Below are 23,613 nucleotides of genomic sequence, written 5' to 3'. Positions count from 1 at the left end.
GGCTTCGGCCATAAACCAGGAAATCTGTAGTAACAAGGTCCTCCTATGATGCTTACAAAAAGGGAGGTTGCAGAAATACTATAATGAAGAAAATGCAAATGAAGCCCCAGGTAACCATTTGTCATTTTTCAAATATTTCTTAAACTGATATTAGAAGAAGTCATAAGACAAGTCAAATGGAAAGACTGAAGTTCTTGTGGCACAAGCACTGGGACTTAGCTAGACAGAGGACTTTCTATTAAGAAAATAGGGAACCAAAGACTGGTACAATTTCATCAGCTAGTATTAAGGAAACAGAAGCTAGTGCTGACTGCTTGTGTAGCAGCAAATCTAATCCAAAAGGTTACATATCTAATAACCATCTGAGTTATTTTTTCTCCCTACATAATAAAATTATAGCACCGGACACTTGGCACATTCCCTCTGCTTCACGAGCGATCTGGCTGATGCTTCACTAGCACAAGGGTAAAGTTGTCATTATCCTTGTTTTGTTGGAGAAGCCTCTCTTCCCATGGCCACAGAAATGGAGGGTGAAAGAGATGGACAAAGGGTTTCACTTCTTCACCCTCCTAGTTCCCCAAGCTACCAAAAACATAAAAATTCCCTTGAAGAGAACACATTTTATTCAAGGAACAACTTATATAATTATTATCTAAGATTGATTAAACTAAATGGTGGAAAATTTAGGCCAGATGTCCCTGATTCCTTTAGCAGATTGTTCTCAGTGCAATAAATGTGAGTAACCATGATTCTATTTATACGACATTATAATTATACATATAAGTATAAAACAGGAGTCTGGTGTTAACTGCACATCTCCTGCCACATTTAAGAAAATGAAGAAAAAAGAGATTGCTTCTAAACCAAGGGCTTGAACTTTATCTTTAAGAAGGCACACAACTAAGTCTATTGAAGGGACACCCATGAAATAAAACTTATAATAAAATGTTTCACTTAAAAAGAAAGTACTAACTTAATTTATTAGCATTACCTAAGAGAATGCCATACTCACCCCCTTGGGATGGATTTAACAATGCCAGCATTGTATTTTTTCTCCAGGTTGACTCCATATGAAATGGCAGTAGCAATTATTGTCTGAAATAAAACAAAAGAGGTAGGGAAAAAACCAAAGCTCCATTTGTTTTAACAACTGTTACTGTCGTCAAGTGAATGTTGGCTATTTTACTTACCACAATTACTTCTATAGGAATAGGAATTGGGATTTTGTGTTTAAATCGATCATTTACTTCCTTAACTGCCATACAGATGATAATGGTGAGTATTCCAGCAGTGAAATCAGCAAGATTGGTGTTACTAATATTTTCAAAAATCTCAATAAGAGTCTGGAAAAAGGAAATCAATTTATATACTTCCCATATGAAAAATAATCATCAAATAGCACTTAGGAATGTCAAGTAAAACCAGAAGAACGTGTTGACTAATACAGAAACCATTTAATACATGCAGTCTCTTGCAGTAGTCAGTACTGATGTGCGTGTGTGTACACTAAGTTACTAATGAAAGTTAGCATGGGGTGTAAAACTTTGGATGATTTCTATTAGGAACACTCATCCTTAAATAGAAAAGATACAGGTGATAATAATAAATGCCTAAAATACTTCATCTATATATAATATACTTGGACTTATCCTTTCCTTATGGCAAAGAAAAGTGATTGAATTGATACATAAAATCAAGTGTCCATTTTTGGAAATTGATACTAAGTTTAAAGTTAAACTAAGAAGGTATTAAAAGCAGACAGGCAGGGCCTTCCCTGGTGGCTCAGCCGGTTAAAGCACAGCACTAAGAAGCTAAAGTCACTTCAACATGAGTTCTCCCTGCCCCAGAGGTGATCCACATGGCACAGACTTCTCTTGACTGGCCCACTGCTCCCCTCAGCAGTGTTATTTCATCAGTTGGCTTGTTCTGTTCCCCACTCTGTCTCTGTCTCTGGTGAATCCTCTCACTGCCCCTGCACCTCTGGCCTGTACCCCAGTTCTGTATGCATAAATAAATAAATCTTAAAAAAAAAAGAAAATATTTTAAAAAATGTAGACAGGCAAACCAACTTAAGAAAAGCTAGTTGTGGCTTGTAAATAGGAGATTTCTAAGAATCAAAGAGATTAGCATGGGAAAATCCCAGGGAATAATGCTAATATCTTTGTTCTATCAACTTCCAGTTCAATAGAGAGCATTACTTGAAAAGGTATTCCTCAATACTTTGACACAAAATATCAACCAGTAAATATTACTTTTAAAAAATTTGTCCTTTGGGGCCCTCCCTGGTGGCAAAATGGGTTAAAGCATAGCACTATGAAGCTATCCAAAGCCACTGTGGCATGAGTTCAATCCCTGGCCAGGAGGGAGGTGACCCACATGGCGTGGCAGACCTCTCCTGATCCGTCTGTTCTGCTCCCCACTGTCTCTGGTGAATCCTCTCACCTCCACACTTTTGGACTGTACCCTAGTTCTTGTAAGTATAAATAAATAAATCTTAAAAAAAATTCCCATTCATAGATATATTTTTATATGGAGAGAGAGAGAAGTGCAACATTTTATAATTTACAATGTGTACATAAATCAATTATCCTTAAAGTAAGTATAACGACAATCCAGTAACAATACACATATTCTAGGAGTCATTTAGCAAACAGCCTCAGCTCTTTGGGCAACATTCAAAAGTAAGGAAACAAGAGTAGAAGTTATTTTACAAGGAAAAATGCAGTCCATGAATGCAGACTTAGAGTTCAAGCATTTGACTTGCAGGAAGACTTTTGAACCTTTCCTCAGAGAGTATTTTTGCTCTTGCTTTAAACCCAGAACTTATGAGGTTACTTGTCTATTTTCATAGTCAGTGAAATTTGCTAGAGTCACACATACTTTGATGCAAGTGACAGCAGAGTGAAAAGTGAAAGTGGCGAAACTACCAAACTCAGACATTATAACTCAAAAACTTAGACAATTTGTCACAACAACCCTATATATATACCTGAGTCTTGAAGGGACTTCAGTCTGACCCTTTCCATCATAAACATCACTCTGATGACCCTTATTAATTCATGACTTAAAAACAAACATTGGGGCCTTCCCTGGTGGCGCAGCGGGTTAAAGCACTGCACTGAGAAGCTAAAGCCACTTCCGCATGAGTTCGATTCCCGCCTGCCGCCTGCCCCGGAGGAGACCACATGGCGTGGCAGACCTCTCCTGACCGCCCGCTGCTCCCCTCAGCAGTGTACTTCGTTGATCTGCCTGTTCTGCTCCCCACTCTGTCTCACTGCCCCTGAGTCTCTGGCCTGTACCCCAGTTCTGTATGTACAAATAAATAAATCTTAAAAAAAAAAAAACATTGGAATAATTATCACAATTAAAAATATTTTTACCTTATAAAAGTGATCACTACAGGGTTCACAATTAACCTCTGGGAGTCACTTAGACCTTTGAATAAAAATCACCTCTGGTGTAATAAAAATGTGATAATTTTTAGTTTACAAAAACTAAAATCAATTTGTTACACAGCTGCATCCACAGCACGGTGAATGTGCACTATTGTCTATTTACTGAGTGATCCTTCAGGAACACTTATGATAATTACTACAATAGAACGTTGAATCTATCCGAACAGAAAACTCATCCATATAAACTGAAGTGGTCAGACTGTACTCAGAGTTCTAGAAATGAGATTCCAAGAAGACATTGAAAAGTGATTCTAATTTAAAATATTTACTAAAATATGTATGCACATATGACTCTATATCTCAGCCTAGTGTTTTGAATAGTTCAAATCATGATAATGAGCTTTTATTCAGTCAGGGAAACCATTTTACTTTATCTCCACCATGCTTAGAGATGTTAGGACCATTTTGCTAAGATCATTTTTTCCTTCTTGCCCAGCATTGATATACAAAGTAAAAGGAAAAAGAATATATGCCTGATATTATGTGTGAGGAAAGTTATTGGTTTCCCCTCCCCCCAATATTTCCTCATCCTATTCTTTGTTATCCTTTATTTCCTTTTGGGAGGGAGGGTGAGAGGGATGGAGGGTGAGAGGGATGGAGGAAGACAAAGCACAACCTTATAACAAAAGGGATGTTAATTACATTCCAAGGAAAGTATCTTAGAAAAATCTGACAGTCTTTCCTGAAGGTATCCACTACCTCTCTGCATCTGTGGAAGGATTCTTTCACGAATGATTGCAACAGATAATGTCACAAGCAAAATTTCTTGTTCAGGTACTGAGAGGCTCATTCAACCCTTCCCCAGCCATATCCAGACTTGCTGATTCCTTCTTTTCAGTACAGCAAGATTATATTCACCATCACATAGGGATGACTGAAATACCTGCATTCAACCTGGCTGGCCTAGGTGGAATTTCTTGCAAAATATAGATGTTTTTAACCTCAGGCTTCGAGAATAATTCTCAGTGGGATACCAGTCCCACAATGATTGTTTTTTGGTTTCAAAAGTATTTTTGAACTTGTCTAGTTTTTCCCACTCTCTTTTGTCTCTGGTAATGATGGGATCGTATGTACCAAGCTTATCTTAAACATAGTGCTAAGAAACCATAACTATTTTAGACTGCCTATCTGCTAAGATCCTGCAGCAACAACCTGGAACCTCCTGTAATCACCTTCATTGATACAGGGTACAGGCTGAGCCATGTGCACACAGGCAGTGAACACACTCATCAAGGGCTGTTGTTGGTGAAATTTTAAGGAAGTGGCCAGTGTTGGCACATGGTCCAAAATCAATACTCAGTGAACCAATGAATTGAATGAACAACAATGAAAGAATAAAAGAATGAACTACTGAAAGGGAAGTATGAAAGCTATATAAAGCAAGGTATAGGGCCCTCCCTGGTGGCACAGCGGGTTAAAGCACTGCACTAAGAAGCTTAAGCCACTTCCGCATGAGTTTGATCCCCAACTGCCCCAGAGGAGATCCACATGGCAAGGCAGACCTCTCTTGACCCGCCCACTGCTCCCCTTAGCAGTGTACTTCGTCCATCTGCCTATTCTGCTCCCCACTCTGTCCCTGGTAAATCCTCTCACCCTATACCCCATCTCTGGCTTATACCCCAGTTCTGTATGAATAAATAAATCTTAAAAAAAAAAAAGCAAGGTATATCGGAGGGTGCAAAAGTGAGAGTCTAGAGTCTATCAGAAAAAGGTAGTCCAAAAGTGTCAGAGTGAACAAGGGAAAAAAGCAGCAATGACAAAAACAGTGATGAATCAAAAAAAAGCCTGGGTGAAAGTCTTTTATAGGCTGCATCCCTGGAACACGAACAGTAAGTTCCATGAGTTCTGTTTATCATGGTAAGGAAGTCCATAAATGCAGTTTTTACTCTATGTTAGATATGTGCTAACTGCTTTATACCAGTTTTCTTTTTTAATCCTTAAAATTCTAGAGGCAGCTGCTATTGTTACTTCCCATTTTACAACTGAGAACACCGAGGCTTAGGGAAGTTATATAGTAGCCCCAAATCACGTAGGTGGTAAGGAGTGAAAATAAGACTCCTACTCAAGTCTATTGAAGTTCAAAGTCCATGCTCTTAGTCACAATGCTATACTGCCTATTCCATGTATTTCCCTACTAAAGCAAAATACCTAGCTTCTAATTAGGCACTCAGTAATATGTGTTGAATAGATGGAGTAATGTGGGATTATTGCACAGTTGTGAAGTTGACCAAATGTATGATCACCTCACTAATTGCATGACCTTACACTGTTTTAGGTTTAAAGGACTCTAATGCCATTGTTAATGTTGGCACATTAATTTTGCATAGTATTATTTCCCCCAAACTAGGGTGACATCATGTTACTATTATCACCATTTTTAAGCATCAATAACATGCTTTATATAGAACATTTGCTTAGATCCAAGAACTTTTTCAAATCTAATTAGTGTGATCTACATCCTTCTTTTGCATCTCTTTTGCATGTTGAATCATCTCTGAATCTAATGTTCCTTTTCATCTATAATTGCTCAGACATTTACATTATGCAATTGATGGACTCAGAGTTAGAAGGAAGCTACATTTCCAATCATTTCATTTTGCAAATAGAAAAGAAGTCTTGAGATGTGAAATAATAATTTAAAAATAACTACTTTTTTAAGGACTTGTCATATGTGAGACTGTGGTCCAAGTTCTTCTCATCTATCCTCATTTAACTTATTTAGTAAATGCTATTATCAAATCCATTTCGCAGAAGGAAAGCAAGGCATGGTGATTCGCTCAAATTGGCCAATAAAGAGTAGAATCGGGACCAAAATCCATGTCATCTATGTCCATCTTGAGTTTTTAACCACTATTTTATATAATGTGCCTAAGTTCATTTAGTTGCCAGAGGCCAAGTTGGGTCTAGAACTCAAATCTGTTGTAGCCAAGACCAGATTTCACTGGACTTTGTTTTTACTAATATTTTTAAATAGAGTGACCCTTCTGAATCCACTGGACCAATTGAGAGCAATGATTTGCAAAATCTGCCTTATTGGATGTTAGTCCCGATGTATTTGCTTCTCTGTGTGTTTTCAGTGGTTCCCAAAATATACAACCATCAGGAAATATAAACTCTCCAGACTCAGGTTAAGGAGGAAAGAATTCATTTTTCTCAGTAAGCATTCCTGGAGGAAGAAGCAACACTTACATAGATAATGGAGAGAACTCCATTATAGTTTTGGGTTGAAACGTTGAGGACAATCTTTAGCTGTGAGACAAACACTTGGAAAGCAGCAGCTGTTGTGAATCCGCCAACCAAAGGATCTGCCAAGTACCGCACTATGAAGCCAATCTGCAAACCCCCAAAGATCAACTAGAACAAGAAGAAAGAAGGGAAAATGAAATGTCTCCCTGGGAAAAGAACCAACTCTCTTGAAATATTAATCGTTAAATTTAACGGCAATTAAAACTCTGGTGGCCTGCCTATAACACAGCATACTTGTAAGAGACACATGTGATTTTTGTAATGCCCCTTTTCTCTCCTCTACCACTCTGAAATTAAAAAACCTTATTTAATGGTTTTCTATTATTTCATTATTTCAAGATATTTCACAATACCTGGAAGTATCCTAGATTATGTGCTAGAAGAGCAAAAATCATGTGGACTCTTTCTATGACATTCTGATCCCATGGTTCAGCTCACCAGTATATATTTTTCTGCTTTATAGCCACTTCCCTCATCCTCATTTAAATCACACATATTCTTCCTTTTTTTTTTTTTTCCTGTCTCTGACTGATGACAAATGAGTCTAAATAAGTAGGGTCATGCTGACTATTTTAGTATTGGGTCTAAAATGATAAAATTTAGAAAATAACTTTTGGGCAACTGCTTTGTTTCCCTTTTAAATTAATTATTAAGAAAATAGGATTTTTATTTAGTTATTTCAAGTAAAAGTCACACCAATCCATATTTTATTGATAAGTCCGTTACCTGTATGACTCCAACCAAAAGAGTAAGTGTGCTTGCAATTAAAACTCGTGCTGTATCTCTTGCCGCAAAGTCTATGACGGTCGTATTCAATGCCGTCCCATTGCTGCTGGATATAACAAAGTCTTCATCGGGTGCCAAACTCAGAACAACGGATCCCACCATTAAACTGACCACTGGGAAAGGTCCTGGGGGGAAAGTTTCTATCAATTAATAGTTATTCACCACAAATGTTTAGGTTTGTGTCTATATAGAATTAGAAAGATGTGTGAAGTAAGTAGGCGTGATTTGATTTCTTCACCAAAGATACTAAAACATGAATGTTTCTGTGACCCTTAAAGGAACAAGAGAACCATGTAGACAGACAATTATAATAGAGCACTCAGGATGCTTTGTATGTACACAGGAAGGTGACCTACGTTCGTGTGAGCTTCACACATATAGGTTTCAGGAGGGGTGGCAGAGGGTTCGTCAGGGAAGGTTTCCTGGTGGAGGTGGCATGCAATCTGTCTTTACTTGATCCATCTTTTTTTTTTTTTTTTTTTTTCACTTACACTCATCTCCTGATACATCCAAAATCTTGATGGTCTATGTAAGTGAATACTTTGCCCAATATCACAGTGTATAAATAAAGAAACTGCGAAGAACATGTGTAGTTTTTTTCTTTTTCTTGTAGATTTAATAGTCCTTTCCTTCTAGCAACTGCTCTGCTCACATATAATTTTTTTTTTTTATTCATCATGATGATGATTCTGTTCTTTGGTCATGAAAGACCTATCTTTGGTCTCCTTCTAATGACACAGCAATATGCTAGATACTAAGGGAGATACAACTAAGGACAAGGATGTGGGTTGGGGACACAGTACATGGCTGTATTTGTTTCAAGAGGATTGTCCAGGTAAACACGTCTAGCCAGCAGATGGATGTAGGAGCAAAATTATCTCTAGTATAAATGTCAAAGTCACAAAATAGCATTAAAACATTCACTTGCTAGAACATTCTAGCAAAAGAGAATTCAGATTTTAAGAAAGACAGGAAATAAACCTATTTTGAGCCATACCAAGAAACAAAGCCAAGCTTAATGTCTAAATTGTTTTGGCAGGATTTTGCCAGCCTTCCAATATTAGTGACTTAAAATTTGTATGTTCTTTAATGAAATAATGAATATGTATTTGATGAACATAATTCAGTAAATGCTGTTAGTCTAGAAAGACAGTACCTTCAAAGACCTCTTGATTTTTTTCCAATGTCCCTTTTCATTTTGGAAGAGAACACTTCTCTAAATATGGAGTCAAATTACATCTTAAAAAATCAAAACATGCTATAAGTTGAAGATAGGCCATAATTTAAAAATCTTCCCATTTTCTCTGCTTCTTAAAAAAAGTTAAGGATAAAGCTAACTAATGGCATAGTATTTTAAAAGCCATTGCATCATCGAATAGAAGCAGCAGGCAAAGCACTGAGGCCTAATTTCCCTGGAAAACAGTAACCAAGATATAAACGCATAATACACATAATAAACCACACATATTAAACATGAATAAATACAATGGTAGTCTATGCTTATAATTACCAACGGAGATGTGTCTTGATGTTCCAAAGAAAAAATATGTCAGGATAGGGAAAAAGGCAGAATATAGACCAAAGCCGACGGGAACCGCTGCTAGCAGAGCGTACGCCATGCCTGAAAAACACATCCCAGAAGGATCAGACTCACAAACAAGTCACGGTATCTTTCCAGTGTACAAACAAAAACCTTTTAGTACATAGTTTCCGTCTGCAGCTTGTCCTGGGTGGCTCTGGTAGGATGCAGAACATGATCCCAATTGGGCAGGCTAGTGATTGCATCTACACGCATCACCTGCTCAAATGAATTGACTCAGTTGATCCGTAATTCAATCATCTGCTGATCAGACAAGTGGAAAAATGTCAAGGCAGTGGCTGATTAAAAATGTCATAAGTTCTCAAAGAGGAGGCATGAGCTAGAACAAAGCTCGGGGGTGGGGCGGGGGGCAGCGCATGGTGGAAGGACTGTGGGTGCTTTGATGGTGGGTGCGCTATGGCATCAGTGCCTCAAGCTGTGGGGTGGGGGGTTGAAAGAGCCTACACTTTTTTTATTTATTTATTTATTTTATTTATTTTTTTTTTTAAAGATTTATTTATTTGTGCATACAGAACAGGGTTACAGGCCAGAGGCTCAGGGGCGGTGAGAGGCTTCACCAGAGACAGAGTGGGGAACAGAACAGGTAGATCGATGAAGTACACTGCTGAGGGGAGCAGAGGGCGGGTCAGGAGAGGTCTGCCACGCCATGTGGTCTCCTCCGGGGCAGGCGGGAATCGAACTCATGTGGAAGCGGCTTTAGATTCTCAGTGCTGTGCTTTAACCCGCTGCGCCACCAGGGAGGGCCGAAAGAGCCTACACTTTTAATACAGACTTTTAATACGTAAACCAAAGTTACCTCAGTAAAAGTTAAAGAAAAAAATTTCGTCAGTTCAGTCGAGAGGCTCACACCCGTTTTGCTCAACGACAGTTTGTCTGGATGGTTTCTATACGGTCTAAGAGACATCGCCATTCCTGAATCGCCCTTTCTCCTTTCTTGTTGGGCAAGAGAAATTAGATTCAAACAAAAAAGTACATATGACGATTGTACATCACAGTGGGCAATGCAGCTCTGCCCTTGAGAAGGAGCGCGTCTGCAGGCGGCCAGCCCCTTGCACCCCCCAGCTCCCCTCGCAGGTCTGTGAACCTCAGGGCACCTGTTGGGCAAATTAACCTCAGCCTCCTGGCACGCGGGGCTGGCAGGTGCAGCGATGCTTTCTGCTCCTAAATGGACTATTTCTTAGGCAGTGAGCACTTCTTACTCCATGTTAAACCCCACATTTCACTCATCCACAATGAGAGAGAATACAGCCCTCTGACCCTTGAGTCATCAATAAAGAATGACATTTATAAAAGTATTTAAAAAAAAAATACTGGCAGCGACCCAGTTATACTGGCCACAGTTGCCCCAAGTTATTTACAGAATGTCTCAAAATTAAGAAAAGGTTAACTAGATTTTACTTTATACCTTGTGATTCTGTAAAATAAATTGATGTCATGTATAGAAATATATTTACTAATATGGAGAAATCTGAAGAAAAGGAAAACAGTGAAAAAATTCAAAACCATGGTCAGTATACCCATTCCTACTTTCGTAAAAATAAACATGTATGCACAGAAATTGGTAAAGAGGTTTGTCAGGTAAAGGCCCATCTACCCATGTTGCACAGCCACAGCAGACTGGGGAGGTTCACCGTTCTCACAGTTTAGTGAGAACCTGGCAGCCCTTGGCGCCATCATTGCAGGTTTCAATGACGAGCAAAGGAAACAAGCCAGCATGCAGACTGGAGCTGGTGGCCCCTCCCCAGGGTGATGCCGCATTTTATACTTCCCGCCTGGCCTTGGCGCACACTGCACATGCGCACACACCCGCACATGCGCACACACTCGCACATGCGCACACACCCGCACATGCGCACACACCCGCACATGCGCACACACCTTCACATGCGCACACGCCATTCTCCAGGGGTCCACAGTCAGGCCTGCTTGCCCCGTGTCCACGAACCTTCTGCGTGGACACAATCAAGCCCACAGGTGACACCACAGAGGCCAGTGGCGTAAAAAGCCTGATTAAGTAACTTAACGTACAATCCACCCTCCAGCTAAAAGAAAGAGTGCCAGCACAGCTGAAACTCTCGGTATATTATTCCTAAGTCACATCCTTTCTTCCCTCCATTCTCAGAAGGCAATTACTATCGGGAATCTTATAGTTGATCATTCACAGACTTTTTTTATATTTCTATATAGATATGCATTTACCTATCTAGCAGGGTATTTACTAAGAAATTAAAGTCTTTTAGATATAATGCCTTTAGATTAATGCATTTTAGGTATAAAAGGCAAGATCAAAGATGATGTCTAGTTTGTATAGAAGCATTTTTTTCATGTTCCTTATATGTATTTTTAAGTTTTCTGCAACGAGTATGCATTTATTCATTCATTCGGCAAGTACTGATTATGTTCCAGACATTATTCTAGGTCTGGAAGAATACAGGAGTGAACAAAACAAAGTCTCTGCCCTGACAGAGTTTGCAGCTCAGAAAAAGATGTATTGCTAATAAAATTGTTTAAATATATCAAATACGAAGAACTGCTATAACCAGTGTTTCCAGAACACAGAATGGGAAGATGACTCACTAAGATAAGTTAGGAAAAATAAAGGACAATGAAAGCACACCTATTTTCTACATACTTTTCAAATTTTCACTGCCCAAACTGGGCTCTGCAATACTTAGAGTCTTGGAAAATGGGGAGCTTTTCATATAATGTCCTACTTAGGGACAATTGCTACTGAAATATATGTAATCACCTTTACTTTTAAGGAACTTAGAGCCATTTTTTAATTATACAATTTGTAAAGAAACCTAAGCCATCAGTTTAAACCATGGAATTTCTGTGTTGATACCTTTAATGTGTAGGATGGTTACATATGTTGATAAAGTTGGTGCTGATAAACATATGGAAGCATCTAGAAAGCAAAAGTGGAAAGCAAGCTCCCATAACTGTGAATAAAAAATAGCACTGAAAGAGCTGCATTGAACTTTTGCTGCTTGATGAGACTTTTTTCAAATAATAGGAGTCATAAAAATTCCATTTTCCTTAACAGAGACCAATTGCACAGTGACTTGGACCTGTCTTCTTTTTTCAGTTCCACGCCCCAGCCCCCGATTCCATAGCTGCCCAGTCTGTGGTTATGCCATCCCTAAAGTCCAAGACTACCTCTAAAATCTCAATATTGGGCTTTCCTTTCTCAACTTCAGCCCCTTACTCTTCCAGTTCACCTCCTCCAGAATCTGTATTAGAACATTCTTTATCCTTAAGAGGCTTCTAATCCACTTTCTTCTGTCTCCTGTCTTCACTTTCCTCCTTGTCGCTGGGATTGCACAAATGCTCTAAGCTCCCTTAATTCCCCTCTCTTCTTGCCTGGCAAGACCCTCTACTGGCAGAACCCAAACATCCATAATTTCCATGACAGCATCTGAGCTGGTCTCTAACATGAAAGAGGGACATCACATTGGGACTGACAAGTTTTATGTAAAATTCATGATCAGGAGCTCCCGCTGGACACTGCATGTCAATCCAACTCCAATTTCTCCTAAGTATGATTCAAACTTCCCTTGCTTTTCTCAAACTATGCACATCCCTTCTCTACACAGACCAGAACTGAAAAATGAATCTTAGTCTTCATCCAAAAATAGAGATGGCCCTGATTTGTTTGCTCACCAACGTTCTCAACCTCTCTATGTCTACACCATTTTGCCTGTCTGTCTCCTTTTGAAAATGGCAGAAATATCCCTCCTGCTTAAGGAGCAAACCCCCCCCATTTCTGCCCTTGAACCTGTGCTTCTTGGTTCCTTCTCACAATTAGTTGCTTTTCCTCCACCTCTGGACCACTGATCTTTTTCCTACTACATCATTCCCATTAGTACACAAATATATTCCAGTATCTCCCATATTAAAAGCACTCAACATTCATCCCTTATCTTCCCCCAGTTCCAGCCATTTTCTACACTTCTTTCCAGCAAACCTAAAAGTATCACATGTGTTCCATCACTGTGCGCTCTCCCTTCAAGGAGCTTGGCACAATTGGTCCCTCCATCCTTTTTTAAAAATCCCTCCTCTCCACTTCTGACCCAGCATCTTCCCAACTGGTCTTTTTCACTAACTTTCAGAGTCCACTCTCAGGTAATGCTTCACCTTGGGCTTTTTCTCTATGGCTTTCTCACCTCCCAGACCTGAGTACACCAGCTCTTCTCTGCCTGTCTGCCCTTCCTGCCTAAGAGAGCACAGATATTCCACTCCTTTACAAAACCCCCAAGCAGAAAGCTTCCCTGACTCACAGCTTGCCCAAACCTCTCTCTGACCTCTCTCTACTTTTGGCATCACTCACACACATCTCAAACCTAACATGTGCAAAGTGAAATTCTTGGCTACCATCCCAAACCTGTTCCTCTGCTAGTCTTTGTCTTTGTAATCAATGACATAACTAGTTGCTCAAGCCAAAACCTTCAGAGTCATCTGTGATTTTCATCTCCATTATGCTTATCACTATAGATTAGTAATTCTTGCTCCAAAATACAGCTCTGCACACCTGCCTACCTCCTGCTTGGTCTGGTTCAAACTGGTATACACTGTCCTCAGGATTGGGAGGAAGGGGAGGCATGTGAAGTACCCAGGGCACTGCTAACTATCCGTTCCCCACCCCTACCTTAGCTGCTCTCTGCCCACGCCCGTGTTGGAATTCCTCCCATTCCACAGAAACATGCTAAACTGTTTTTGGCCCAAGGGTTGTTGCACAGTTAGTATGGTCTCCAGTCTGCTCTTACCATGCCTGTCTTCTCATCCTTTGGCCTCTAACAAAAGTTTACTCTTCCTTGATCATTCTAAGACTGACCCTCCCTCCCCAAATAAATCCCTATTATAATATGTTTCATTCACTACAATGAATGCCACAATCTGTAATTATCTTTCTATTTATCTATTCATTTCATTCACCGCCCACCTCTTGAAATGAAGTGCATGAAACTAGTGCCCATGCCTTTCAATAAACCACTGAATCCCCACAGCTGCCACCGAATATACAGAACAGCTCTATAAATATTTATGGAATCAATGACAGGTGACGAATGAGTATATGGAAGAGCCAGGTTAGTCTTTCATCTTACAGAGATATACTAAAGATATTATATAGATAATTTTTCTGAAAACGTATTACTCATAAAGTAAGAAACTACATGAGATATAAATTAAGGTCCATGAATTGGGCTCTGGGTTCAAATCCCACTTCTACTAACTGCCAGCTCCATGATCTTGGACAAAGGGATACGTCCATCATGTAATTTGTGAGCTGTACAGTCCTAACCACCTCTCTCATCCTTGTTTTATTTTTTTTAAGATTTATTTATTTATTCATACAGAACTGGGGTAAAGGCCAGAGATGTGGAGGGCGAGAGGATTCACCAGAGACAGAGTGGGGAGCAGAACAGGCAGATCGACGAAGTACACTGCTGAGGGGAGCAGCAGGCAGGTCAGGAGAGGTCTGCTGTGCCATGTGGATCACCTCTGGGGCAGGCAGGAATCGAACTCACGCTGAAGTGGCTTTAGCTTCTTAGTGCTGTACTTTAACCACCTGCGCCACCAGGGAGGGCCCCCAATTGCATTTTCAATGTGCAAATGCACCGAGCTAAATTCTTCTGTTAGTTGAACTGATTCAGTGTGTTGGCATAGTCTTTAGGGGCTTGGGCTCAGGACTTTTTCCTCTGCTACTCATTTCCTGACTGGTTTTAATTTCTCAACAATTACTACTAGCTTCTGAAATAGTCTATTTCAAGTCATCTTTCTACATACATTTCCACCACACCTAAATCATTTCCAAACTCAGACTTAACCTCTTGAGGTGTCAGTTTTGACACCTCAACCTCCAGAAAATCATTTCTAATGCCCTAAGGCTAGGTTGAGTCCTGTTTGAACTCTTCTAGCAAGCTATACAACCCTTGCCACAACTGTTATATTGAATTATTACTATCGAGTTCCTCTGATGAACCACAAGAACCTTGAAAGCAGGAAGTGCATCTTATGTCAACATACCTAGAGCCTGGCATACCAGTACTCCATACAATTATAATAAATTTAATGATTTTTCTGTTTTCCTGGCCCAAGGGCTTTGTTGAGTTAGGGGAGGAGGAGAAACAAGATGAAAAACAGAAGAGAATGCCATATTGCTATTCACCAACTATGCAACAAATTTCCAAGATGCTTATGAAATTTGACATAGTCCGGCTGGAAAAAAAATAACCACCAGGCCCTCCCTGGTGGCTCAGTGGGACACAGCACTGCAAGCTAGCCACAGCTGCCTCAATGTGAGTTTGGTCCCTGGCCCCGGAGGTGACCCACATGGCACAGCAGACCTCTCCTGCCTTGCCCACTGGTCCCCTGTCTATCTGTCTGTCCTGCTCCCCACTCTGTCTCTGGTGAATCCCCTCACCACCCCTGGTTCTGTGGCCTGTACCCAGTTCTGTATGCCTAAATAAATAAATCTTTTTAAAAAAATAACCATCAATGTTGTAACATCTTGCCAGAAGATTAACATAAGAGAATGAATAAGGGAAGGGGCAGAAAGTATTTTTGTGGCTGCCCATAAGTCAGTTTCAAGATGCAGGTCAAGATAATGCATGTGATGGAAAGTATTTTAGTGGACTACAGTCATCATTTGAAGTGTATGAATAGAATAGAATAGCAAATGTTAGAATATGTCACTTATAGTGCAGGTAAATATTATTTCACAAAACATGAGATATATATTTACAGATTGCGCACTATTACTATGAACTGTGATCAGTTAAAGTTGAGAAGTCAATGCTTAGATGAGAGGATATAGCTGGAGACAGGCATCTAGAGAAGAGCAGGGCTTACTGGAAAGAGAATGCTAAGGAGGCGGAGGAAAGAGGTAATTCTCTTCACCTGAGGCTGTAGAGGAAAGATGAAGGCCTTGGAGTGTGAGCAAGCATTTGGTATAGACTGATCGGACCCAGGGGGCTGTTAAGAACTGTGACTGGAGTCTGACTCCCACTCATTGGGAGCCCAGTCACAGATATCTTACCTTGCAGTGTAGCCACCAGCCCAGTACTAACTCCTGAAATGATGTCACTAAGCAGCCATTCTTTAACTCGGTACTTGGGGAGCCAGTCCAAGACAGGCAGGAGAGTCTTCAGCACACCAATGGCTTTCCTTCTGGAGCAACTGTTCAAAAGCAAGGGAACTGGGTTTCCCATCCAGGCTCATTCACAACCATACACAGATTACAAATGTTGAATTAAATTCTGCTAATGTTTGTAACTATTTAGAAACAGAAAATTGCCCAGAAAATACTAACTCTAAAGTGCTTACCATGCTTTTGCCAAGAACTCTATTTTCTCTATTAAATGCACTGTACTAGAAAACACAGGATTAAGTATTCCCCTCCCTCTTCCACCTTTTTAATCCTCTGAGAAAATATCCCTACACAAGAACCCATTTTCTGGTCCAGCCACAGATTGATCAATGTGCAGACTCTAAATGGAGATTAATTTTCAGACTTCTAACCCAGGCGCCTTCTTCTACTTCTTCTCTTTTTCTTTAAAGAAAAACAAACATGTTCTGTATATTTTGGCAATACAAGCTGCTTTGAGCCAGTTTTTACAAAAAATCTTCAGATCATGAATGTATACCTTGTACTTTGCTACTTAATACTTTAATAATCTATAGATTAAAAATATGAATAGTAGGTGGACATCACTTGAATCCTCATTCAAATAAAATATCCGTTAAATGATATTTCTAAAGCCATTCGGCATTTTAATGTTGACTCAATTTTTTATATAAGGAATTAGAACTTTTTTACATGTGATTATAGTTTCAGAGTCCCTAGACATATATAATGAAAGTGATACACTGTGAAATTTGCTTTAAAAAATAAATGGAGCAGAACAAATGAATTTCGATAAATGAAACAAGATTTCCTTTGAATAGGTCTTTGCTGAAGTTCTGAAGTTGGGTGATGGATAAAGAATGGAGGCAAGTTCACTGTTACTATTGTGGTTCACTTTTGTATAGTACGAGAAATGTTCTATGGCAGAAAGTTGTTGTTTAAGAAAGGAAATCTGGCAAAACTTGAAGTTCTCTAGTCTTTTGTCTGTGGTATCCAATTCCCCTTTGACATCCCGCTGTCTAGGAAGAAAAAACTTGGAGCACACTACACTCTCCTGTGTTCTAGCTTGCTGCTTGCTCTCTGTGGCTCATCTAGATGAGTCGGGGCTTTCAAAGACTTCTGTCTAATCCGGTGATGGATTTACCCATCTTTTTTTTTTTTTTTAAGCGAGTCCCTTTCCCCTCTTTGCCATGCCTGGCATTCACTAGACGGCAGCAGAACCCCACTGGTCTCAAGACGCCCTCCAGATTTCCTCAGGAGAGGAACAAAACCACATGGAACTCTCGGAATACGCTCTCCCCGAAGATGAGACTAGAGTAACTTCGGCAAGAGAAAACTTGAGCCACTCCCCAGCTAGGAAAAACAGCGTCGCGGACCGCCGAGCCAGAGCCCTGCCAGGGGTAGAAGCCCCAGGCGACCTGTCCGGGTCCGCCAGCAGCGCGCGCCAAGGAGGCTGGTTCCACCACTCCGGGCGCGCGACTGTGCGGCCGCTACCTGCAGCCTTTGGTCAGACGATCCCTCAGAGTCTTGCGCTCCTGCAGGCGCTGTTCGTATTGCTGCTGAAAGGCCAGCTCGCTGTAGACAGGACGCGACACCACATAGTTGCAGCTGTACTCGTGCTGTGGCTCGGTCCTATCGCCCGGCGCTGCCATGACCTGCGAGGCGGACGAAAAGCGCGGAGAGGAGTGAGGAAAGAGAATAGAAGGTGCGAACGAAGAGATAGAAAGAGGAGAACGCTCCTTTGCTGCTTTCTGACCCCACCTGTTGCAGTGGATCTCGGAGAGCCTTGTCGGCGCGCTGCGGCCCTCGGCGCCCCGAACACGCCTCCTAAGGGCGCTCAACAGCCCGCACCCGGCTATCTGAGGGCCTGCAGGTGCGGTAACCTGAGCCTGTTGCCCCCGGGCCGCAGACTCCCAAGGGAGTGAGTGCCGCGTTGGGGTCTTCTGGAGCGTGACCCAGTCGCCTCTCGTAGGCAGACAGGGCGCTGTCCGCGTTCTGAAAGCTGCCCAAATCCTGGCTGGGGCGCTGGGAGAGCGCTCTGCAGGCTGCGGAGAAGCACGAGCCCCCTGCCGGGATTTGACCTCTGGCCACGCTCCCTGACCCACAGGCAAAGTTCAGCAGCGGGTTGCGCTCTCCCAGATGCAGAACTTTGGGTGCGTGGAGATTTCTTCCCTGGGCTTCCTTTCCCAGCTTCCTTTCTTGCTCTCAGTTTCTCAGAAAAGATTGCACTGCTCCCTGCCAGCGCAATCCTAGCCTGGACTCTTCATACCATCCCCACTTGGAGATGCCTCCCACGGAGTTTAGCCAGCCCGGGTGGGGTGGGCTGCATCTTCAGTGGCGCGCTCACCTGCTTTGGCTCGAGCCCTTCCCGGAATGCCCCTGGGAACGGCCGTTCCTCAACCTTTATAGGCGCTGGCAGGCGCTGTTCTTGCTTGATTATTTATAGCGCTCGCGCGCAGAAGGCTGTGAGACGCTTTATTTATGAAGCAACAGAGGCACCTTAGTCGACAGGAGGGACACACAAGCAACTACCTAACCCCACCCCAACTCCCCCCCCCCCATCCTATCCGGAAGGAAGACTTACCCCTCCCGCAATCTTTCTTTTTCCCCGAACGAGTAAGGCTGTGAATATTACTGGCTGTCTGGCCGAGGCCACCCAGATCCTCCCAATTACTAATGCGGGATCCAGGTCAGGGGCGGGACAGTCCCTGGGGAATTTGTTACAAACGAGCAGAACCTGGCGTGGAAGAAGGGGTCATTGATCGCCAGGAGATTTGACCTTGACTCCTTGGTTGTGTGAATCAGGAAACTTCCCCCTTCTGACAGAAGGCTCTCATACCTGGTGGGGAGGAAGAAAGGAGCAGTGACCAGTTTTGCGTTTAATAAGACTTTAGATTTATAAAAAGTCTCTCGTTGGAACTATATAGAGTTCATTTATTCACAAATTTCAGATGCTTAGTCTATGCATTCTCTCTCTTCCCACCTCTTTCCTCCACAAACAAGGTCCCCTTTCTTAACTATTAAGTTCTTTCTTCTTATCCAGCTGAACAATTACGAGGAACAAACTGGACTAGACAGGAATCAAAACTAGAAGGAACTGAGGGTTATCTGATCTATCCACCTCATCCCTGCTGGGATGAATCCTGCAAAAACTGACTAATACAGGTGTATATGAAGGAATGGAGAGTTTGGTAAACAGTAAGGTTCTTGCTTGATTATTAGTGTTTTGAGTAAATGCCAAAGATGCTTCAAAATATGAACTTCTGGACACCAACCTTCCATTCCATTCAGCTGGGAAATACAAACCCACAATATCATGACAATTCTATAAGCTCCAAGAAACAGCTCTTCTTAGGAGAGCCCCACTGTTAATTCCCTGAATTGTACTTGACAAATTATTAATATGCTTGTGTTTTTTGAGGAATAATTAATTGCTAACACTTGGTCTTCAAAAGTGTACCTATCCCAAACAAGATTATTGAGGAAGGGACAGAAATGCAAAATCTAGATAAGCTTTAGAATTCTTATCTACCTACAGAGAAGGTTTTTATAAACCATACATACCGAAGGTTCTTAACTAGGACTGTTTTGCTCCAGGGGGACACTTAGCAATATCTAGAGCAATTTGGGATTATCTCTTCAGGGGAAATATCACAGCAATCTAGTGGACAACCAGGTTGCTACTTAATATCCTTTGATAAAGTTTGCAGTCTCTATAAGGTTCCATATGTCATTCAACATGTAAAGTATTAACAAATGGCAGGGTACACTAAACAAATGCCTCTCTCTCTCCACATATGTTGTCTACATGCATTTTCTATTATTGTTATTGTTAGATGTGTAACAACTACATTAGAGACAAGTATTTTTTTTAAAGATTTATTTACTAATGTATACAGATCTGGGGTACAGGCCAGAGGTGCAAGGTGGTGAGAGGTTTCACCCGAGACAGACTGGGGAGTAGAACAGGCAGATTGACAAAATACACTGCTGAGGAGAGCTGCAGGCAGACCAGGAGAGGTCTGCGGCACAATATGGGTCACTTCCCGGGTGGAGGTCAAACTCATGCTGAAGGGGCTTTAGCTTCTTAGTGTTGTACTTTAACCCACTGCACCACCAGAGAGGGCCCGAGACAAGTATTTTTTAAAGTAGTTTCTGCCCTTTCTATACACCCTCACACATTAACTTCGGTTAAAAAACATTATATTTTCTGTGAGCATTGTTGTGCCCTCAGTCAATTAATCCAGTCCCCTTTCTGGATTCTGTTGGCTCTTTATCTCATCTGACCCTCTCTTAAGATGCCTTTCACTATCTAACTTGGCAGTATAATTTTATTTACATGCAAATCTTACCTCCCTTCCTAGATAAAAATTTCTTGAGGGCAAGCACTATATTTTTACCATATCATTATTAAATTCTATGTTTTCTAGTCAGATGCATCTATAACTTAAACATAATTTATTAAAGAAATTAAAATTACGTTACATATTGGCCTACGACTTCTTTTTTAAAATAAGCTAAGTTTATATAAAAAATATATTTCCAGGGCTTTCCCTGGTGGTGCAACAGGTGAAAGCACCACATTATGAAGCTCTCCAATGCCACTATAGCACAAGTTCAATCCCCTGCCAGGGAGCTGACCCACATGGTGTGGCAGACCTCTCCTGACCTGCCTGCTGCTCCCCTCAGCAATATACTTTGTTGATCTGTCTGTTCTGCTCCCCACTCTGTCTCTGGTGAATCCTCTCACCCACAACACCTCTAGCCTGTAGCCCAGTTCTGTAAGCATAAGTAAATAAATCTTTTTTTTAAAAGTCTTTAAAATATATTTGTAGGTGAATACATACAAATTTTTCTTCACTTTGCAAATGGGTATCTTGGATTTCTTACTATGAACTCACATATTTAGTTCAATAGAAACTCACCTAGATCACTTGACTTTTTTTTAAAAGATGTATTTATTTATGCATACAAAAACTGGGATATAGACCAGAGGTGCAGGAGGTAAGAAGGTTCACTAGAGACAGTGGGGAGCAGAAAAGAAATATCTACTAAAATACACTGCTGAGGGGAGCAGGGTTGGGCAGGCTAGTGATAATTGATAGTACTATGTCTTTAATCCCTGCTTCCCTGGGGAGAAACCTTACTCAACATTTCTTTACTGACACATTTCTTTTTTATTAAGCTATTCACAGTTCTTTATTGATTTGAAGGCAGTCTGTGTCAATATCATAACCCATACCCCCCTCTAATAAGGATTTCTGCTACTTGTTACTTGTTATTTAGAACACTTAGTCTGGTCCAGTCAACTCTGCAGGCCACTTTATAGCAGAACCCAGTGATGGTTTGGATGTTAGTAGTGAATCAAAGATATGAGAGGGGTAGATATGTCTGAGGCTCAGAGGATAAAATAAACCATCAGATAGGAGTAAAGGGTATGATCTTCCCTGGAGAATAGACAGAATTCTACTTTGAACTGCATCCTTCTACGTAAGAATTAATTCAATCATTACACTGTAATAAGGCTTGCATGTTTCTGGATGAAGCTACTGCTTTTTTCTATTAATGTCTTTTCAAAAGAATGAAATGGTGCACAAACAAAATGGCATCGCCTCTACAGGTTGTTTTTTTTTTTTTTAAAGGTTTATTTTTATTTATTTATATATACAAGAACTGGGTGTAGGACAGAGCTGTGGGGTAAGAGCTGGCGGATCAACTGAAATACACTGCTGAGGGGAGCAGCAGGTGATACAATAAGGGTCTGCTCCGCTGTGTGGGTCAGCTCCCCAGCCAGGGATTGAGCCAGCAATGACTGGCAACAGCTCCATAGTTATGAGATTTTTTAAAAAAATATTTATTTATTTATGTGCACAGAACTGGGGTACAAGCCAGAGGCGCAGGGGTGGTGAGAGGATTCACCAGAGACAGAGCAGGAAGCAGAACAGGCAGATCAGCAAAGTACACTGCTAAGGGGAGCAGCGGGGGGGGGGGGGGAGGTCTGCCACGCCATGTGGTAACTCCCTGGCAGGTGGGGATCGAACTCATGCTGAAGTGGCTTTAGCTTCTCAGTGCTGTGCTTTAACCTGCTGTGCCACCAGGGAGGGCCCATAGTTATGAGATTTTAACCCTGTTCCACAGGAAGGGTCCTCCTTTACAAGTTTATAAAAGTATAAAATTTTTTTTCCTCATAGGTCTGAGTTTGGCTGTCTTTTAAAAACATATAAGAGTAGGAGGTGACAGCAATCTCCCCACCCAATTTACTTGTTGTATTAAATGCCTCAAATTACTCACTTAGAAATTACAAATCAAGATACAAATCCAACTGTGCAACTTAGAAGTGGGTGATTCTCATTTACCAGTATTTAATGGTTTCTAGAACTCCTATCCAGAAATGTAGTTGCATCACTTATAAATAAATGTCAGACAATAGAATTACTTTCCAGCACTAATTTTTGCAGTTAATGTTGCAGAATTTCTCATTTTTTAATTATTCGCTCATTTATTATTTAGATACTTGGAATGTCAGACAAATTCCACTATTAAGTATGCACATCACTCATTCACTGAAGGATTTGTTTTTACTGCACCCCTAAAATTAATAGCGTGTTATAGGCAAGTATACCTCAACAAAAATACAATGATGACTTTTAAAACTGTTTATCTAAATTTTACTAATGCTGGTCATACATATATTGATTTTTTTAAAAAAAGCATAAACTCTAGCTTCATACTGGTGGGTGCAGCAGACATTTAGCAAAGATCACAAAATAGGCCTCGTTGGTCGCACAGAGTGAGACACAGAGCTATCAAGCTGTTGCCAGCCATTGCAGCATGAGTTCAATCCCCAGCTCAGGGAGGTGACCCACATGATGCAGAAGACCGCTCCTGTCTCCACTGCTGTTTGTCCCCAGCTGGGTAGTTTAGTTAATCTGACCTGCTCCCTACTCTGTCTCTGGTGGATCATCTCACCCCACCTCTGGCCTCCACTCCAGTTCTTGTATGCATAAATAAATAAATCTTTTTAAAAAGTCACAAAATGTGTGTCCTATTTCAATGATTCTAAAATGTACATTTTCCATGTTTTAACAGGATGTATCTTCAAATTAAATGTTATACTGTAGCTCAATTGGCAACATGTTTTATTTTATTAGTGATTCATAAAGTAACTGTGAGTTTTGCAGTTAATGGCAGGTTAGAGCTGATAAATATGGAGATATAGATAGATGAATAGATGGGTAGATAGATAGATAGATAGATAGATAGATAGATAGATAGATAGATACCCATAAATTTCTGAGTGACATTGTGAATAACAAGAATGGTTTAATTGAATTCTATGTTAATTCAAATAAAGGGTAGTCAGTTTTTTTTTTTAGTCTAGAGGGCACATTTTTTTTTTT

General features: G+C 40.8%; 1 protein-coding gene across 1 annotated transcript in view; it reads right to left on the bottom strand.

Moving 5' to 3' along the window:
* The window catches only part of SLC26A4 (solute carrier family 26 (anion exchanger), member 4), a 39,308-nt gene extending 21,443 nt beyond the window's left edge, over nucleotides 1-17,865 (bottom strand). Inside the window, exons 1-7 of the mRNA XM_004676931.1 lie at nucleotides 17,708-17,865; nucleotides 16,127-16,266; nucleotides 8,998-9,108; nucleotides 7,428-7,612; nucleotides 6,645-6,809; nucleotides 1,191-1,343; nucleotides 1,013-1,095 (exon numbers count right to left, since the gene is read on the bottom strand). Coding sequence (XP_004676988.1) covers nucleotides 1,013-1,095; nucleotides 1,191-1,343; nucleotides 6,645-6,809; nucleotides 7,428-7,612; nucleotides 8,998-9,108; nucleotides 16,127-16,266; nucleotides 17,708-17,865 — 995 coding nt within the window. The remainder of the gene's footprint in view (nucleotides 1-1,012; nucleotides 1,096-1,190; nucleotides 1,344-6,644; nucleotides 6,810-7,427; nucleotides 7,613-8,997; nucleotides 9,109-16,126; nucleotides 16,267-17,707) is intronic.
* Between the last annotated feature and the right edge of the window lie 5,748 nt (nucleotides 17,866-23,613).

This window comes from Condylura cristata, unplaced genomic scaffold (assembly GCF_000260355.1).
Source record: "Condylura cristata isolate star-nosed mole 26May11 unplaced genomic scaffold, ConCri1.0 scaffold00005, whole genome shotgun sequence".
Taxonomy (NCBI): domain Eukaryota; kingdom Metazoa; phylum Chordata; class Mammalia; order Eulipotyphla; family Talpidae; genus Condylura; species Condylura cristata.
The sequence above is the reverse complement of the archived record's forward strand: the minus strand, read 5'-3'. Positions and strand labels throughout refer to the sequence as shown.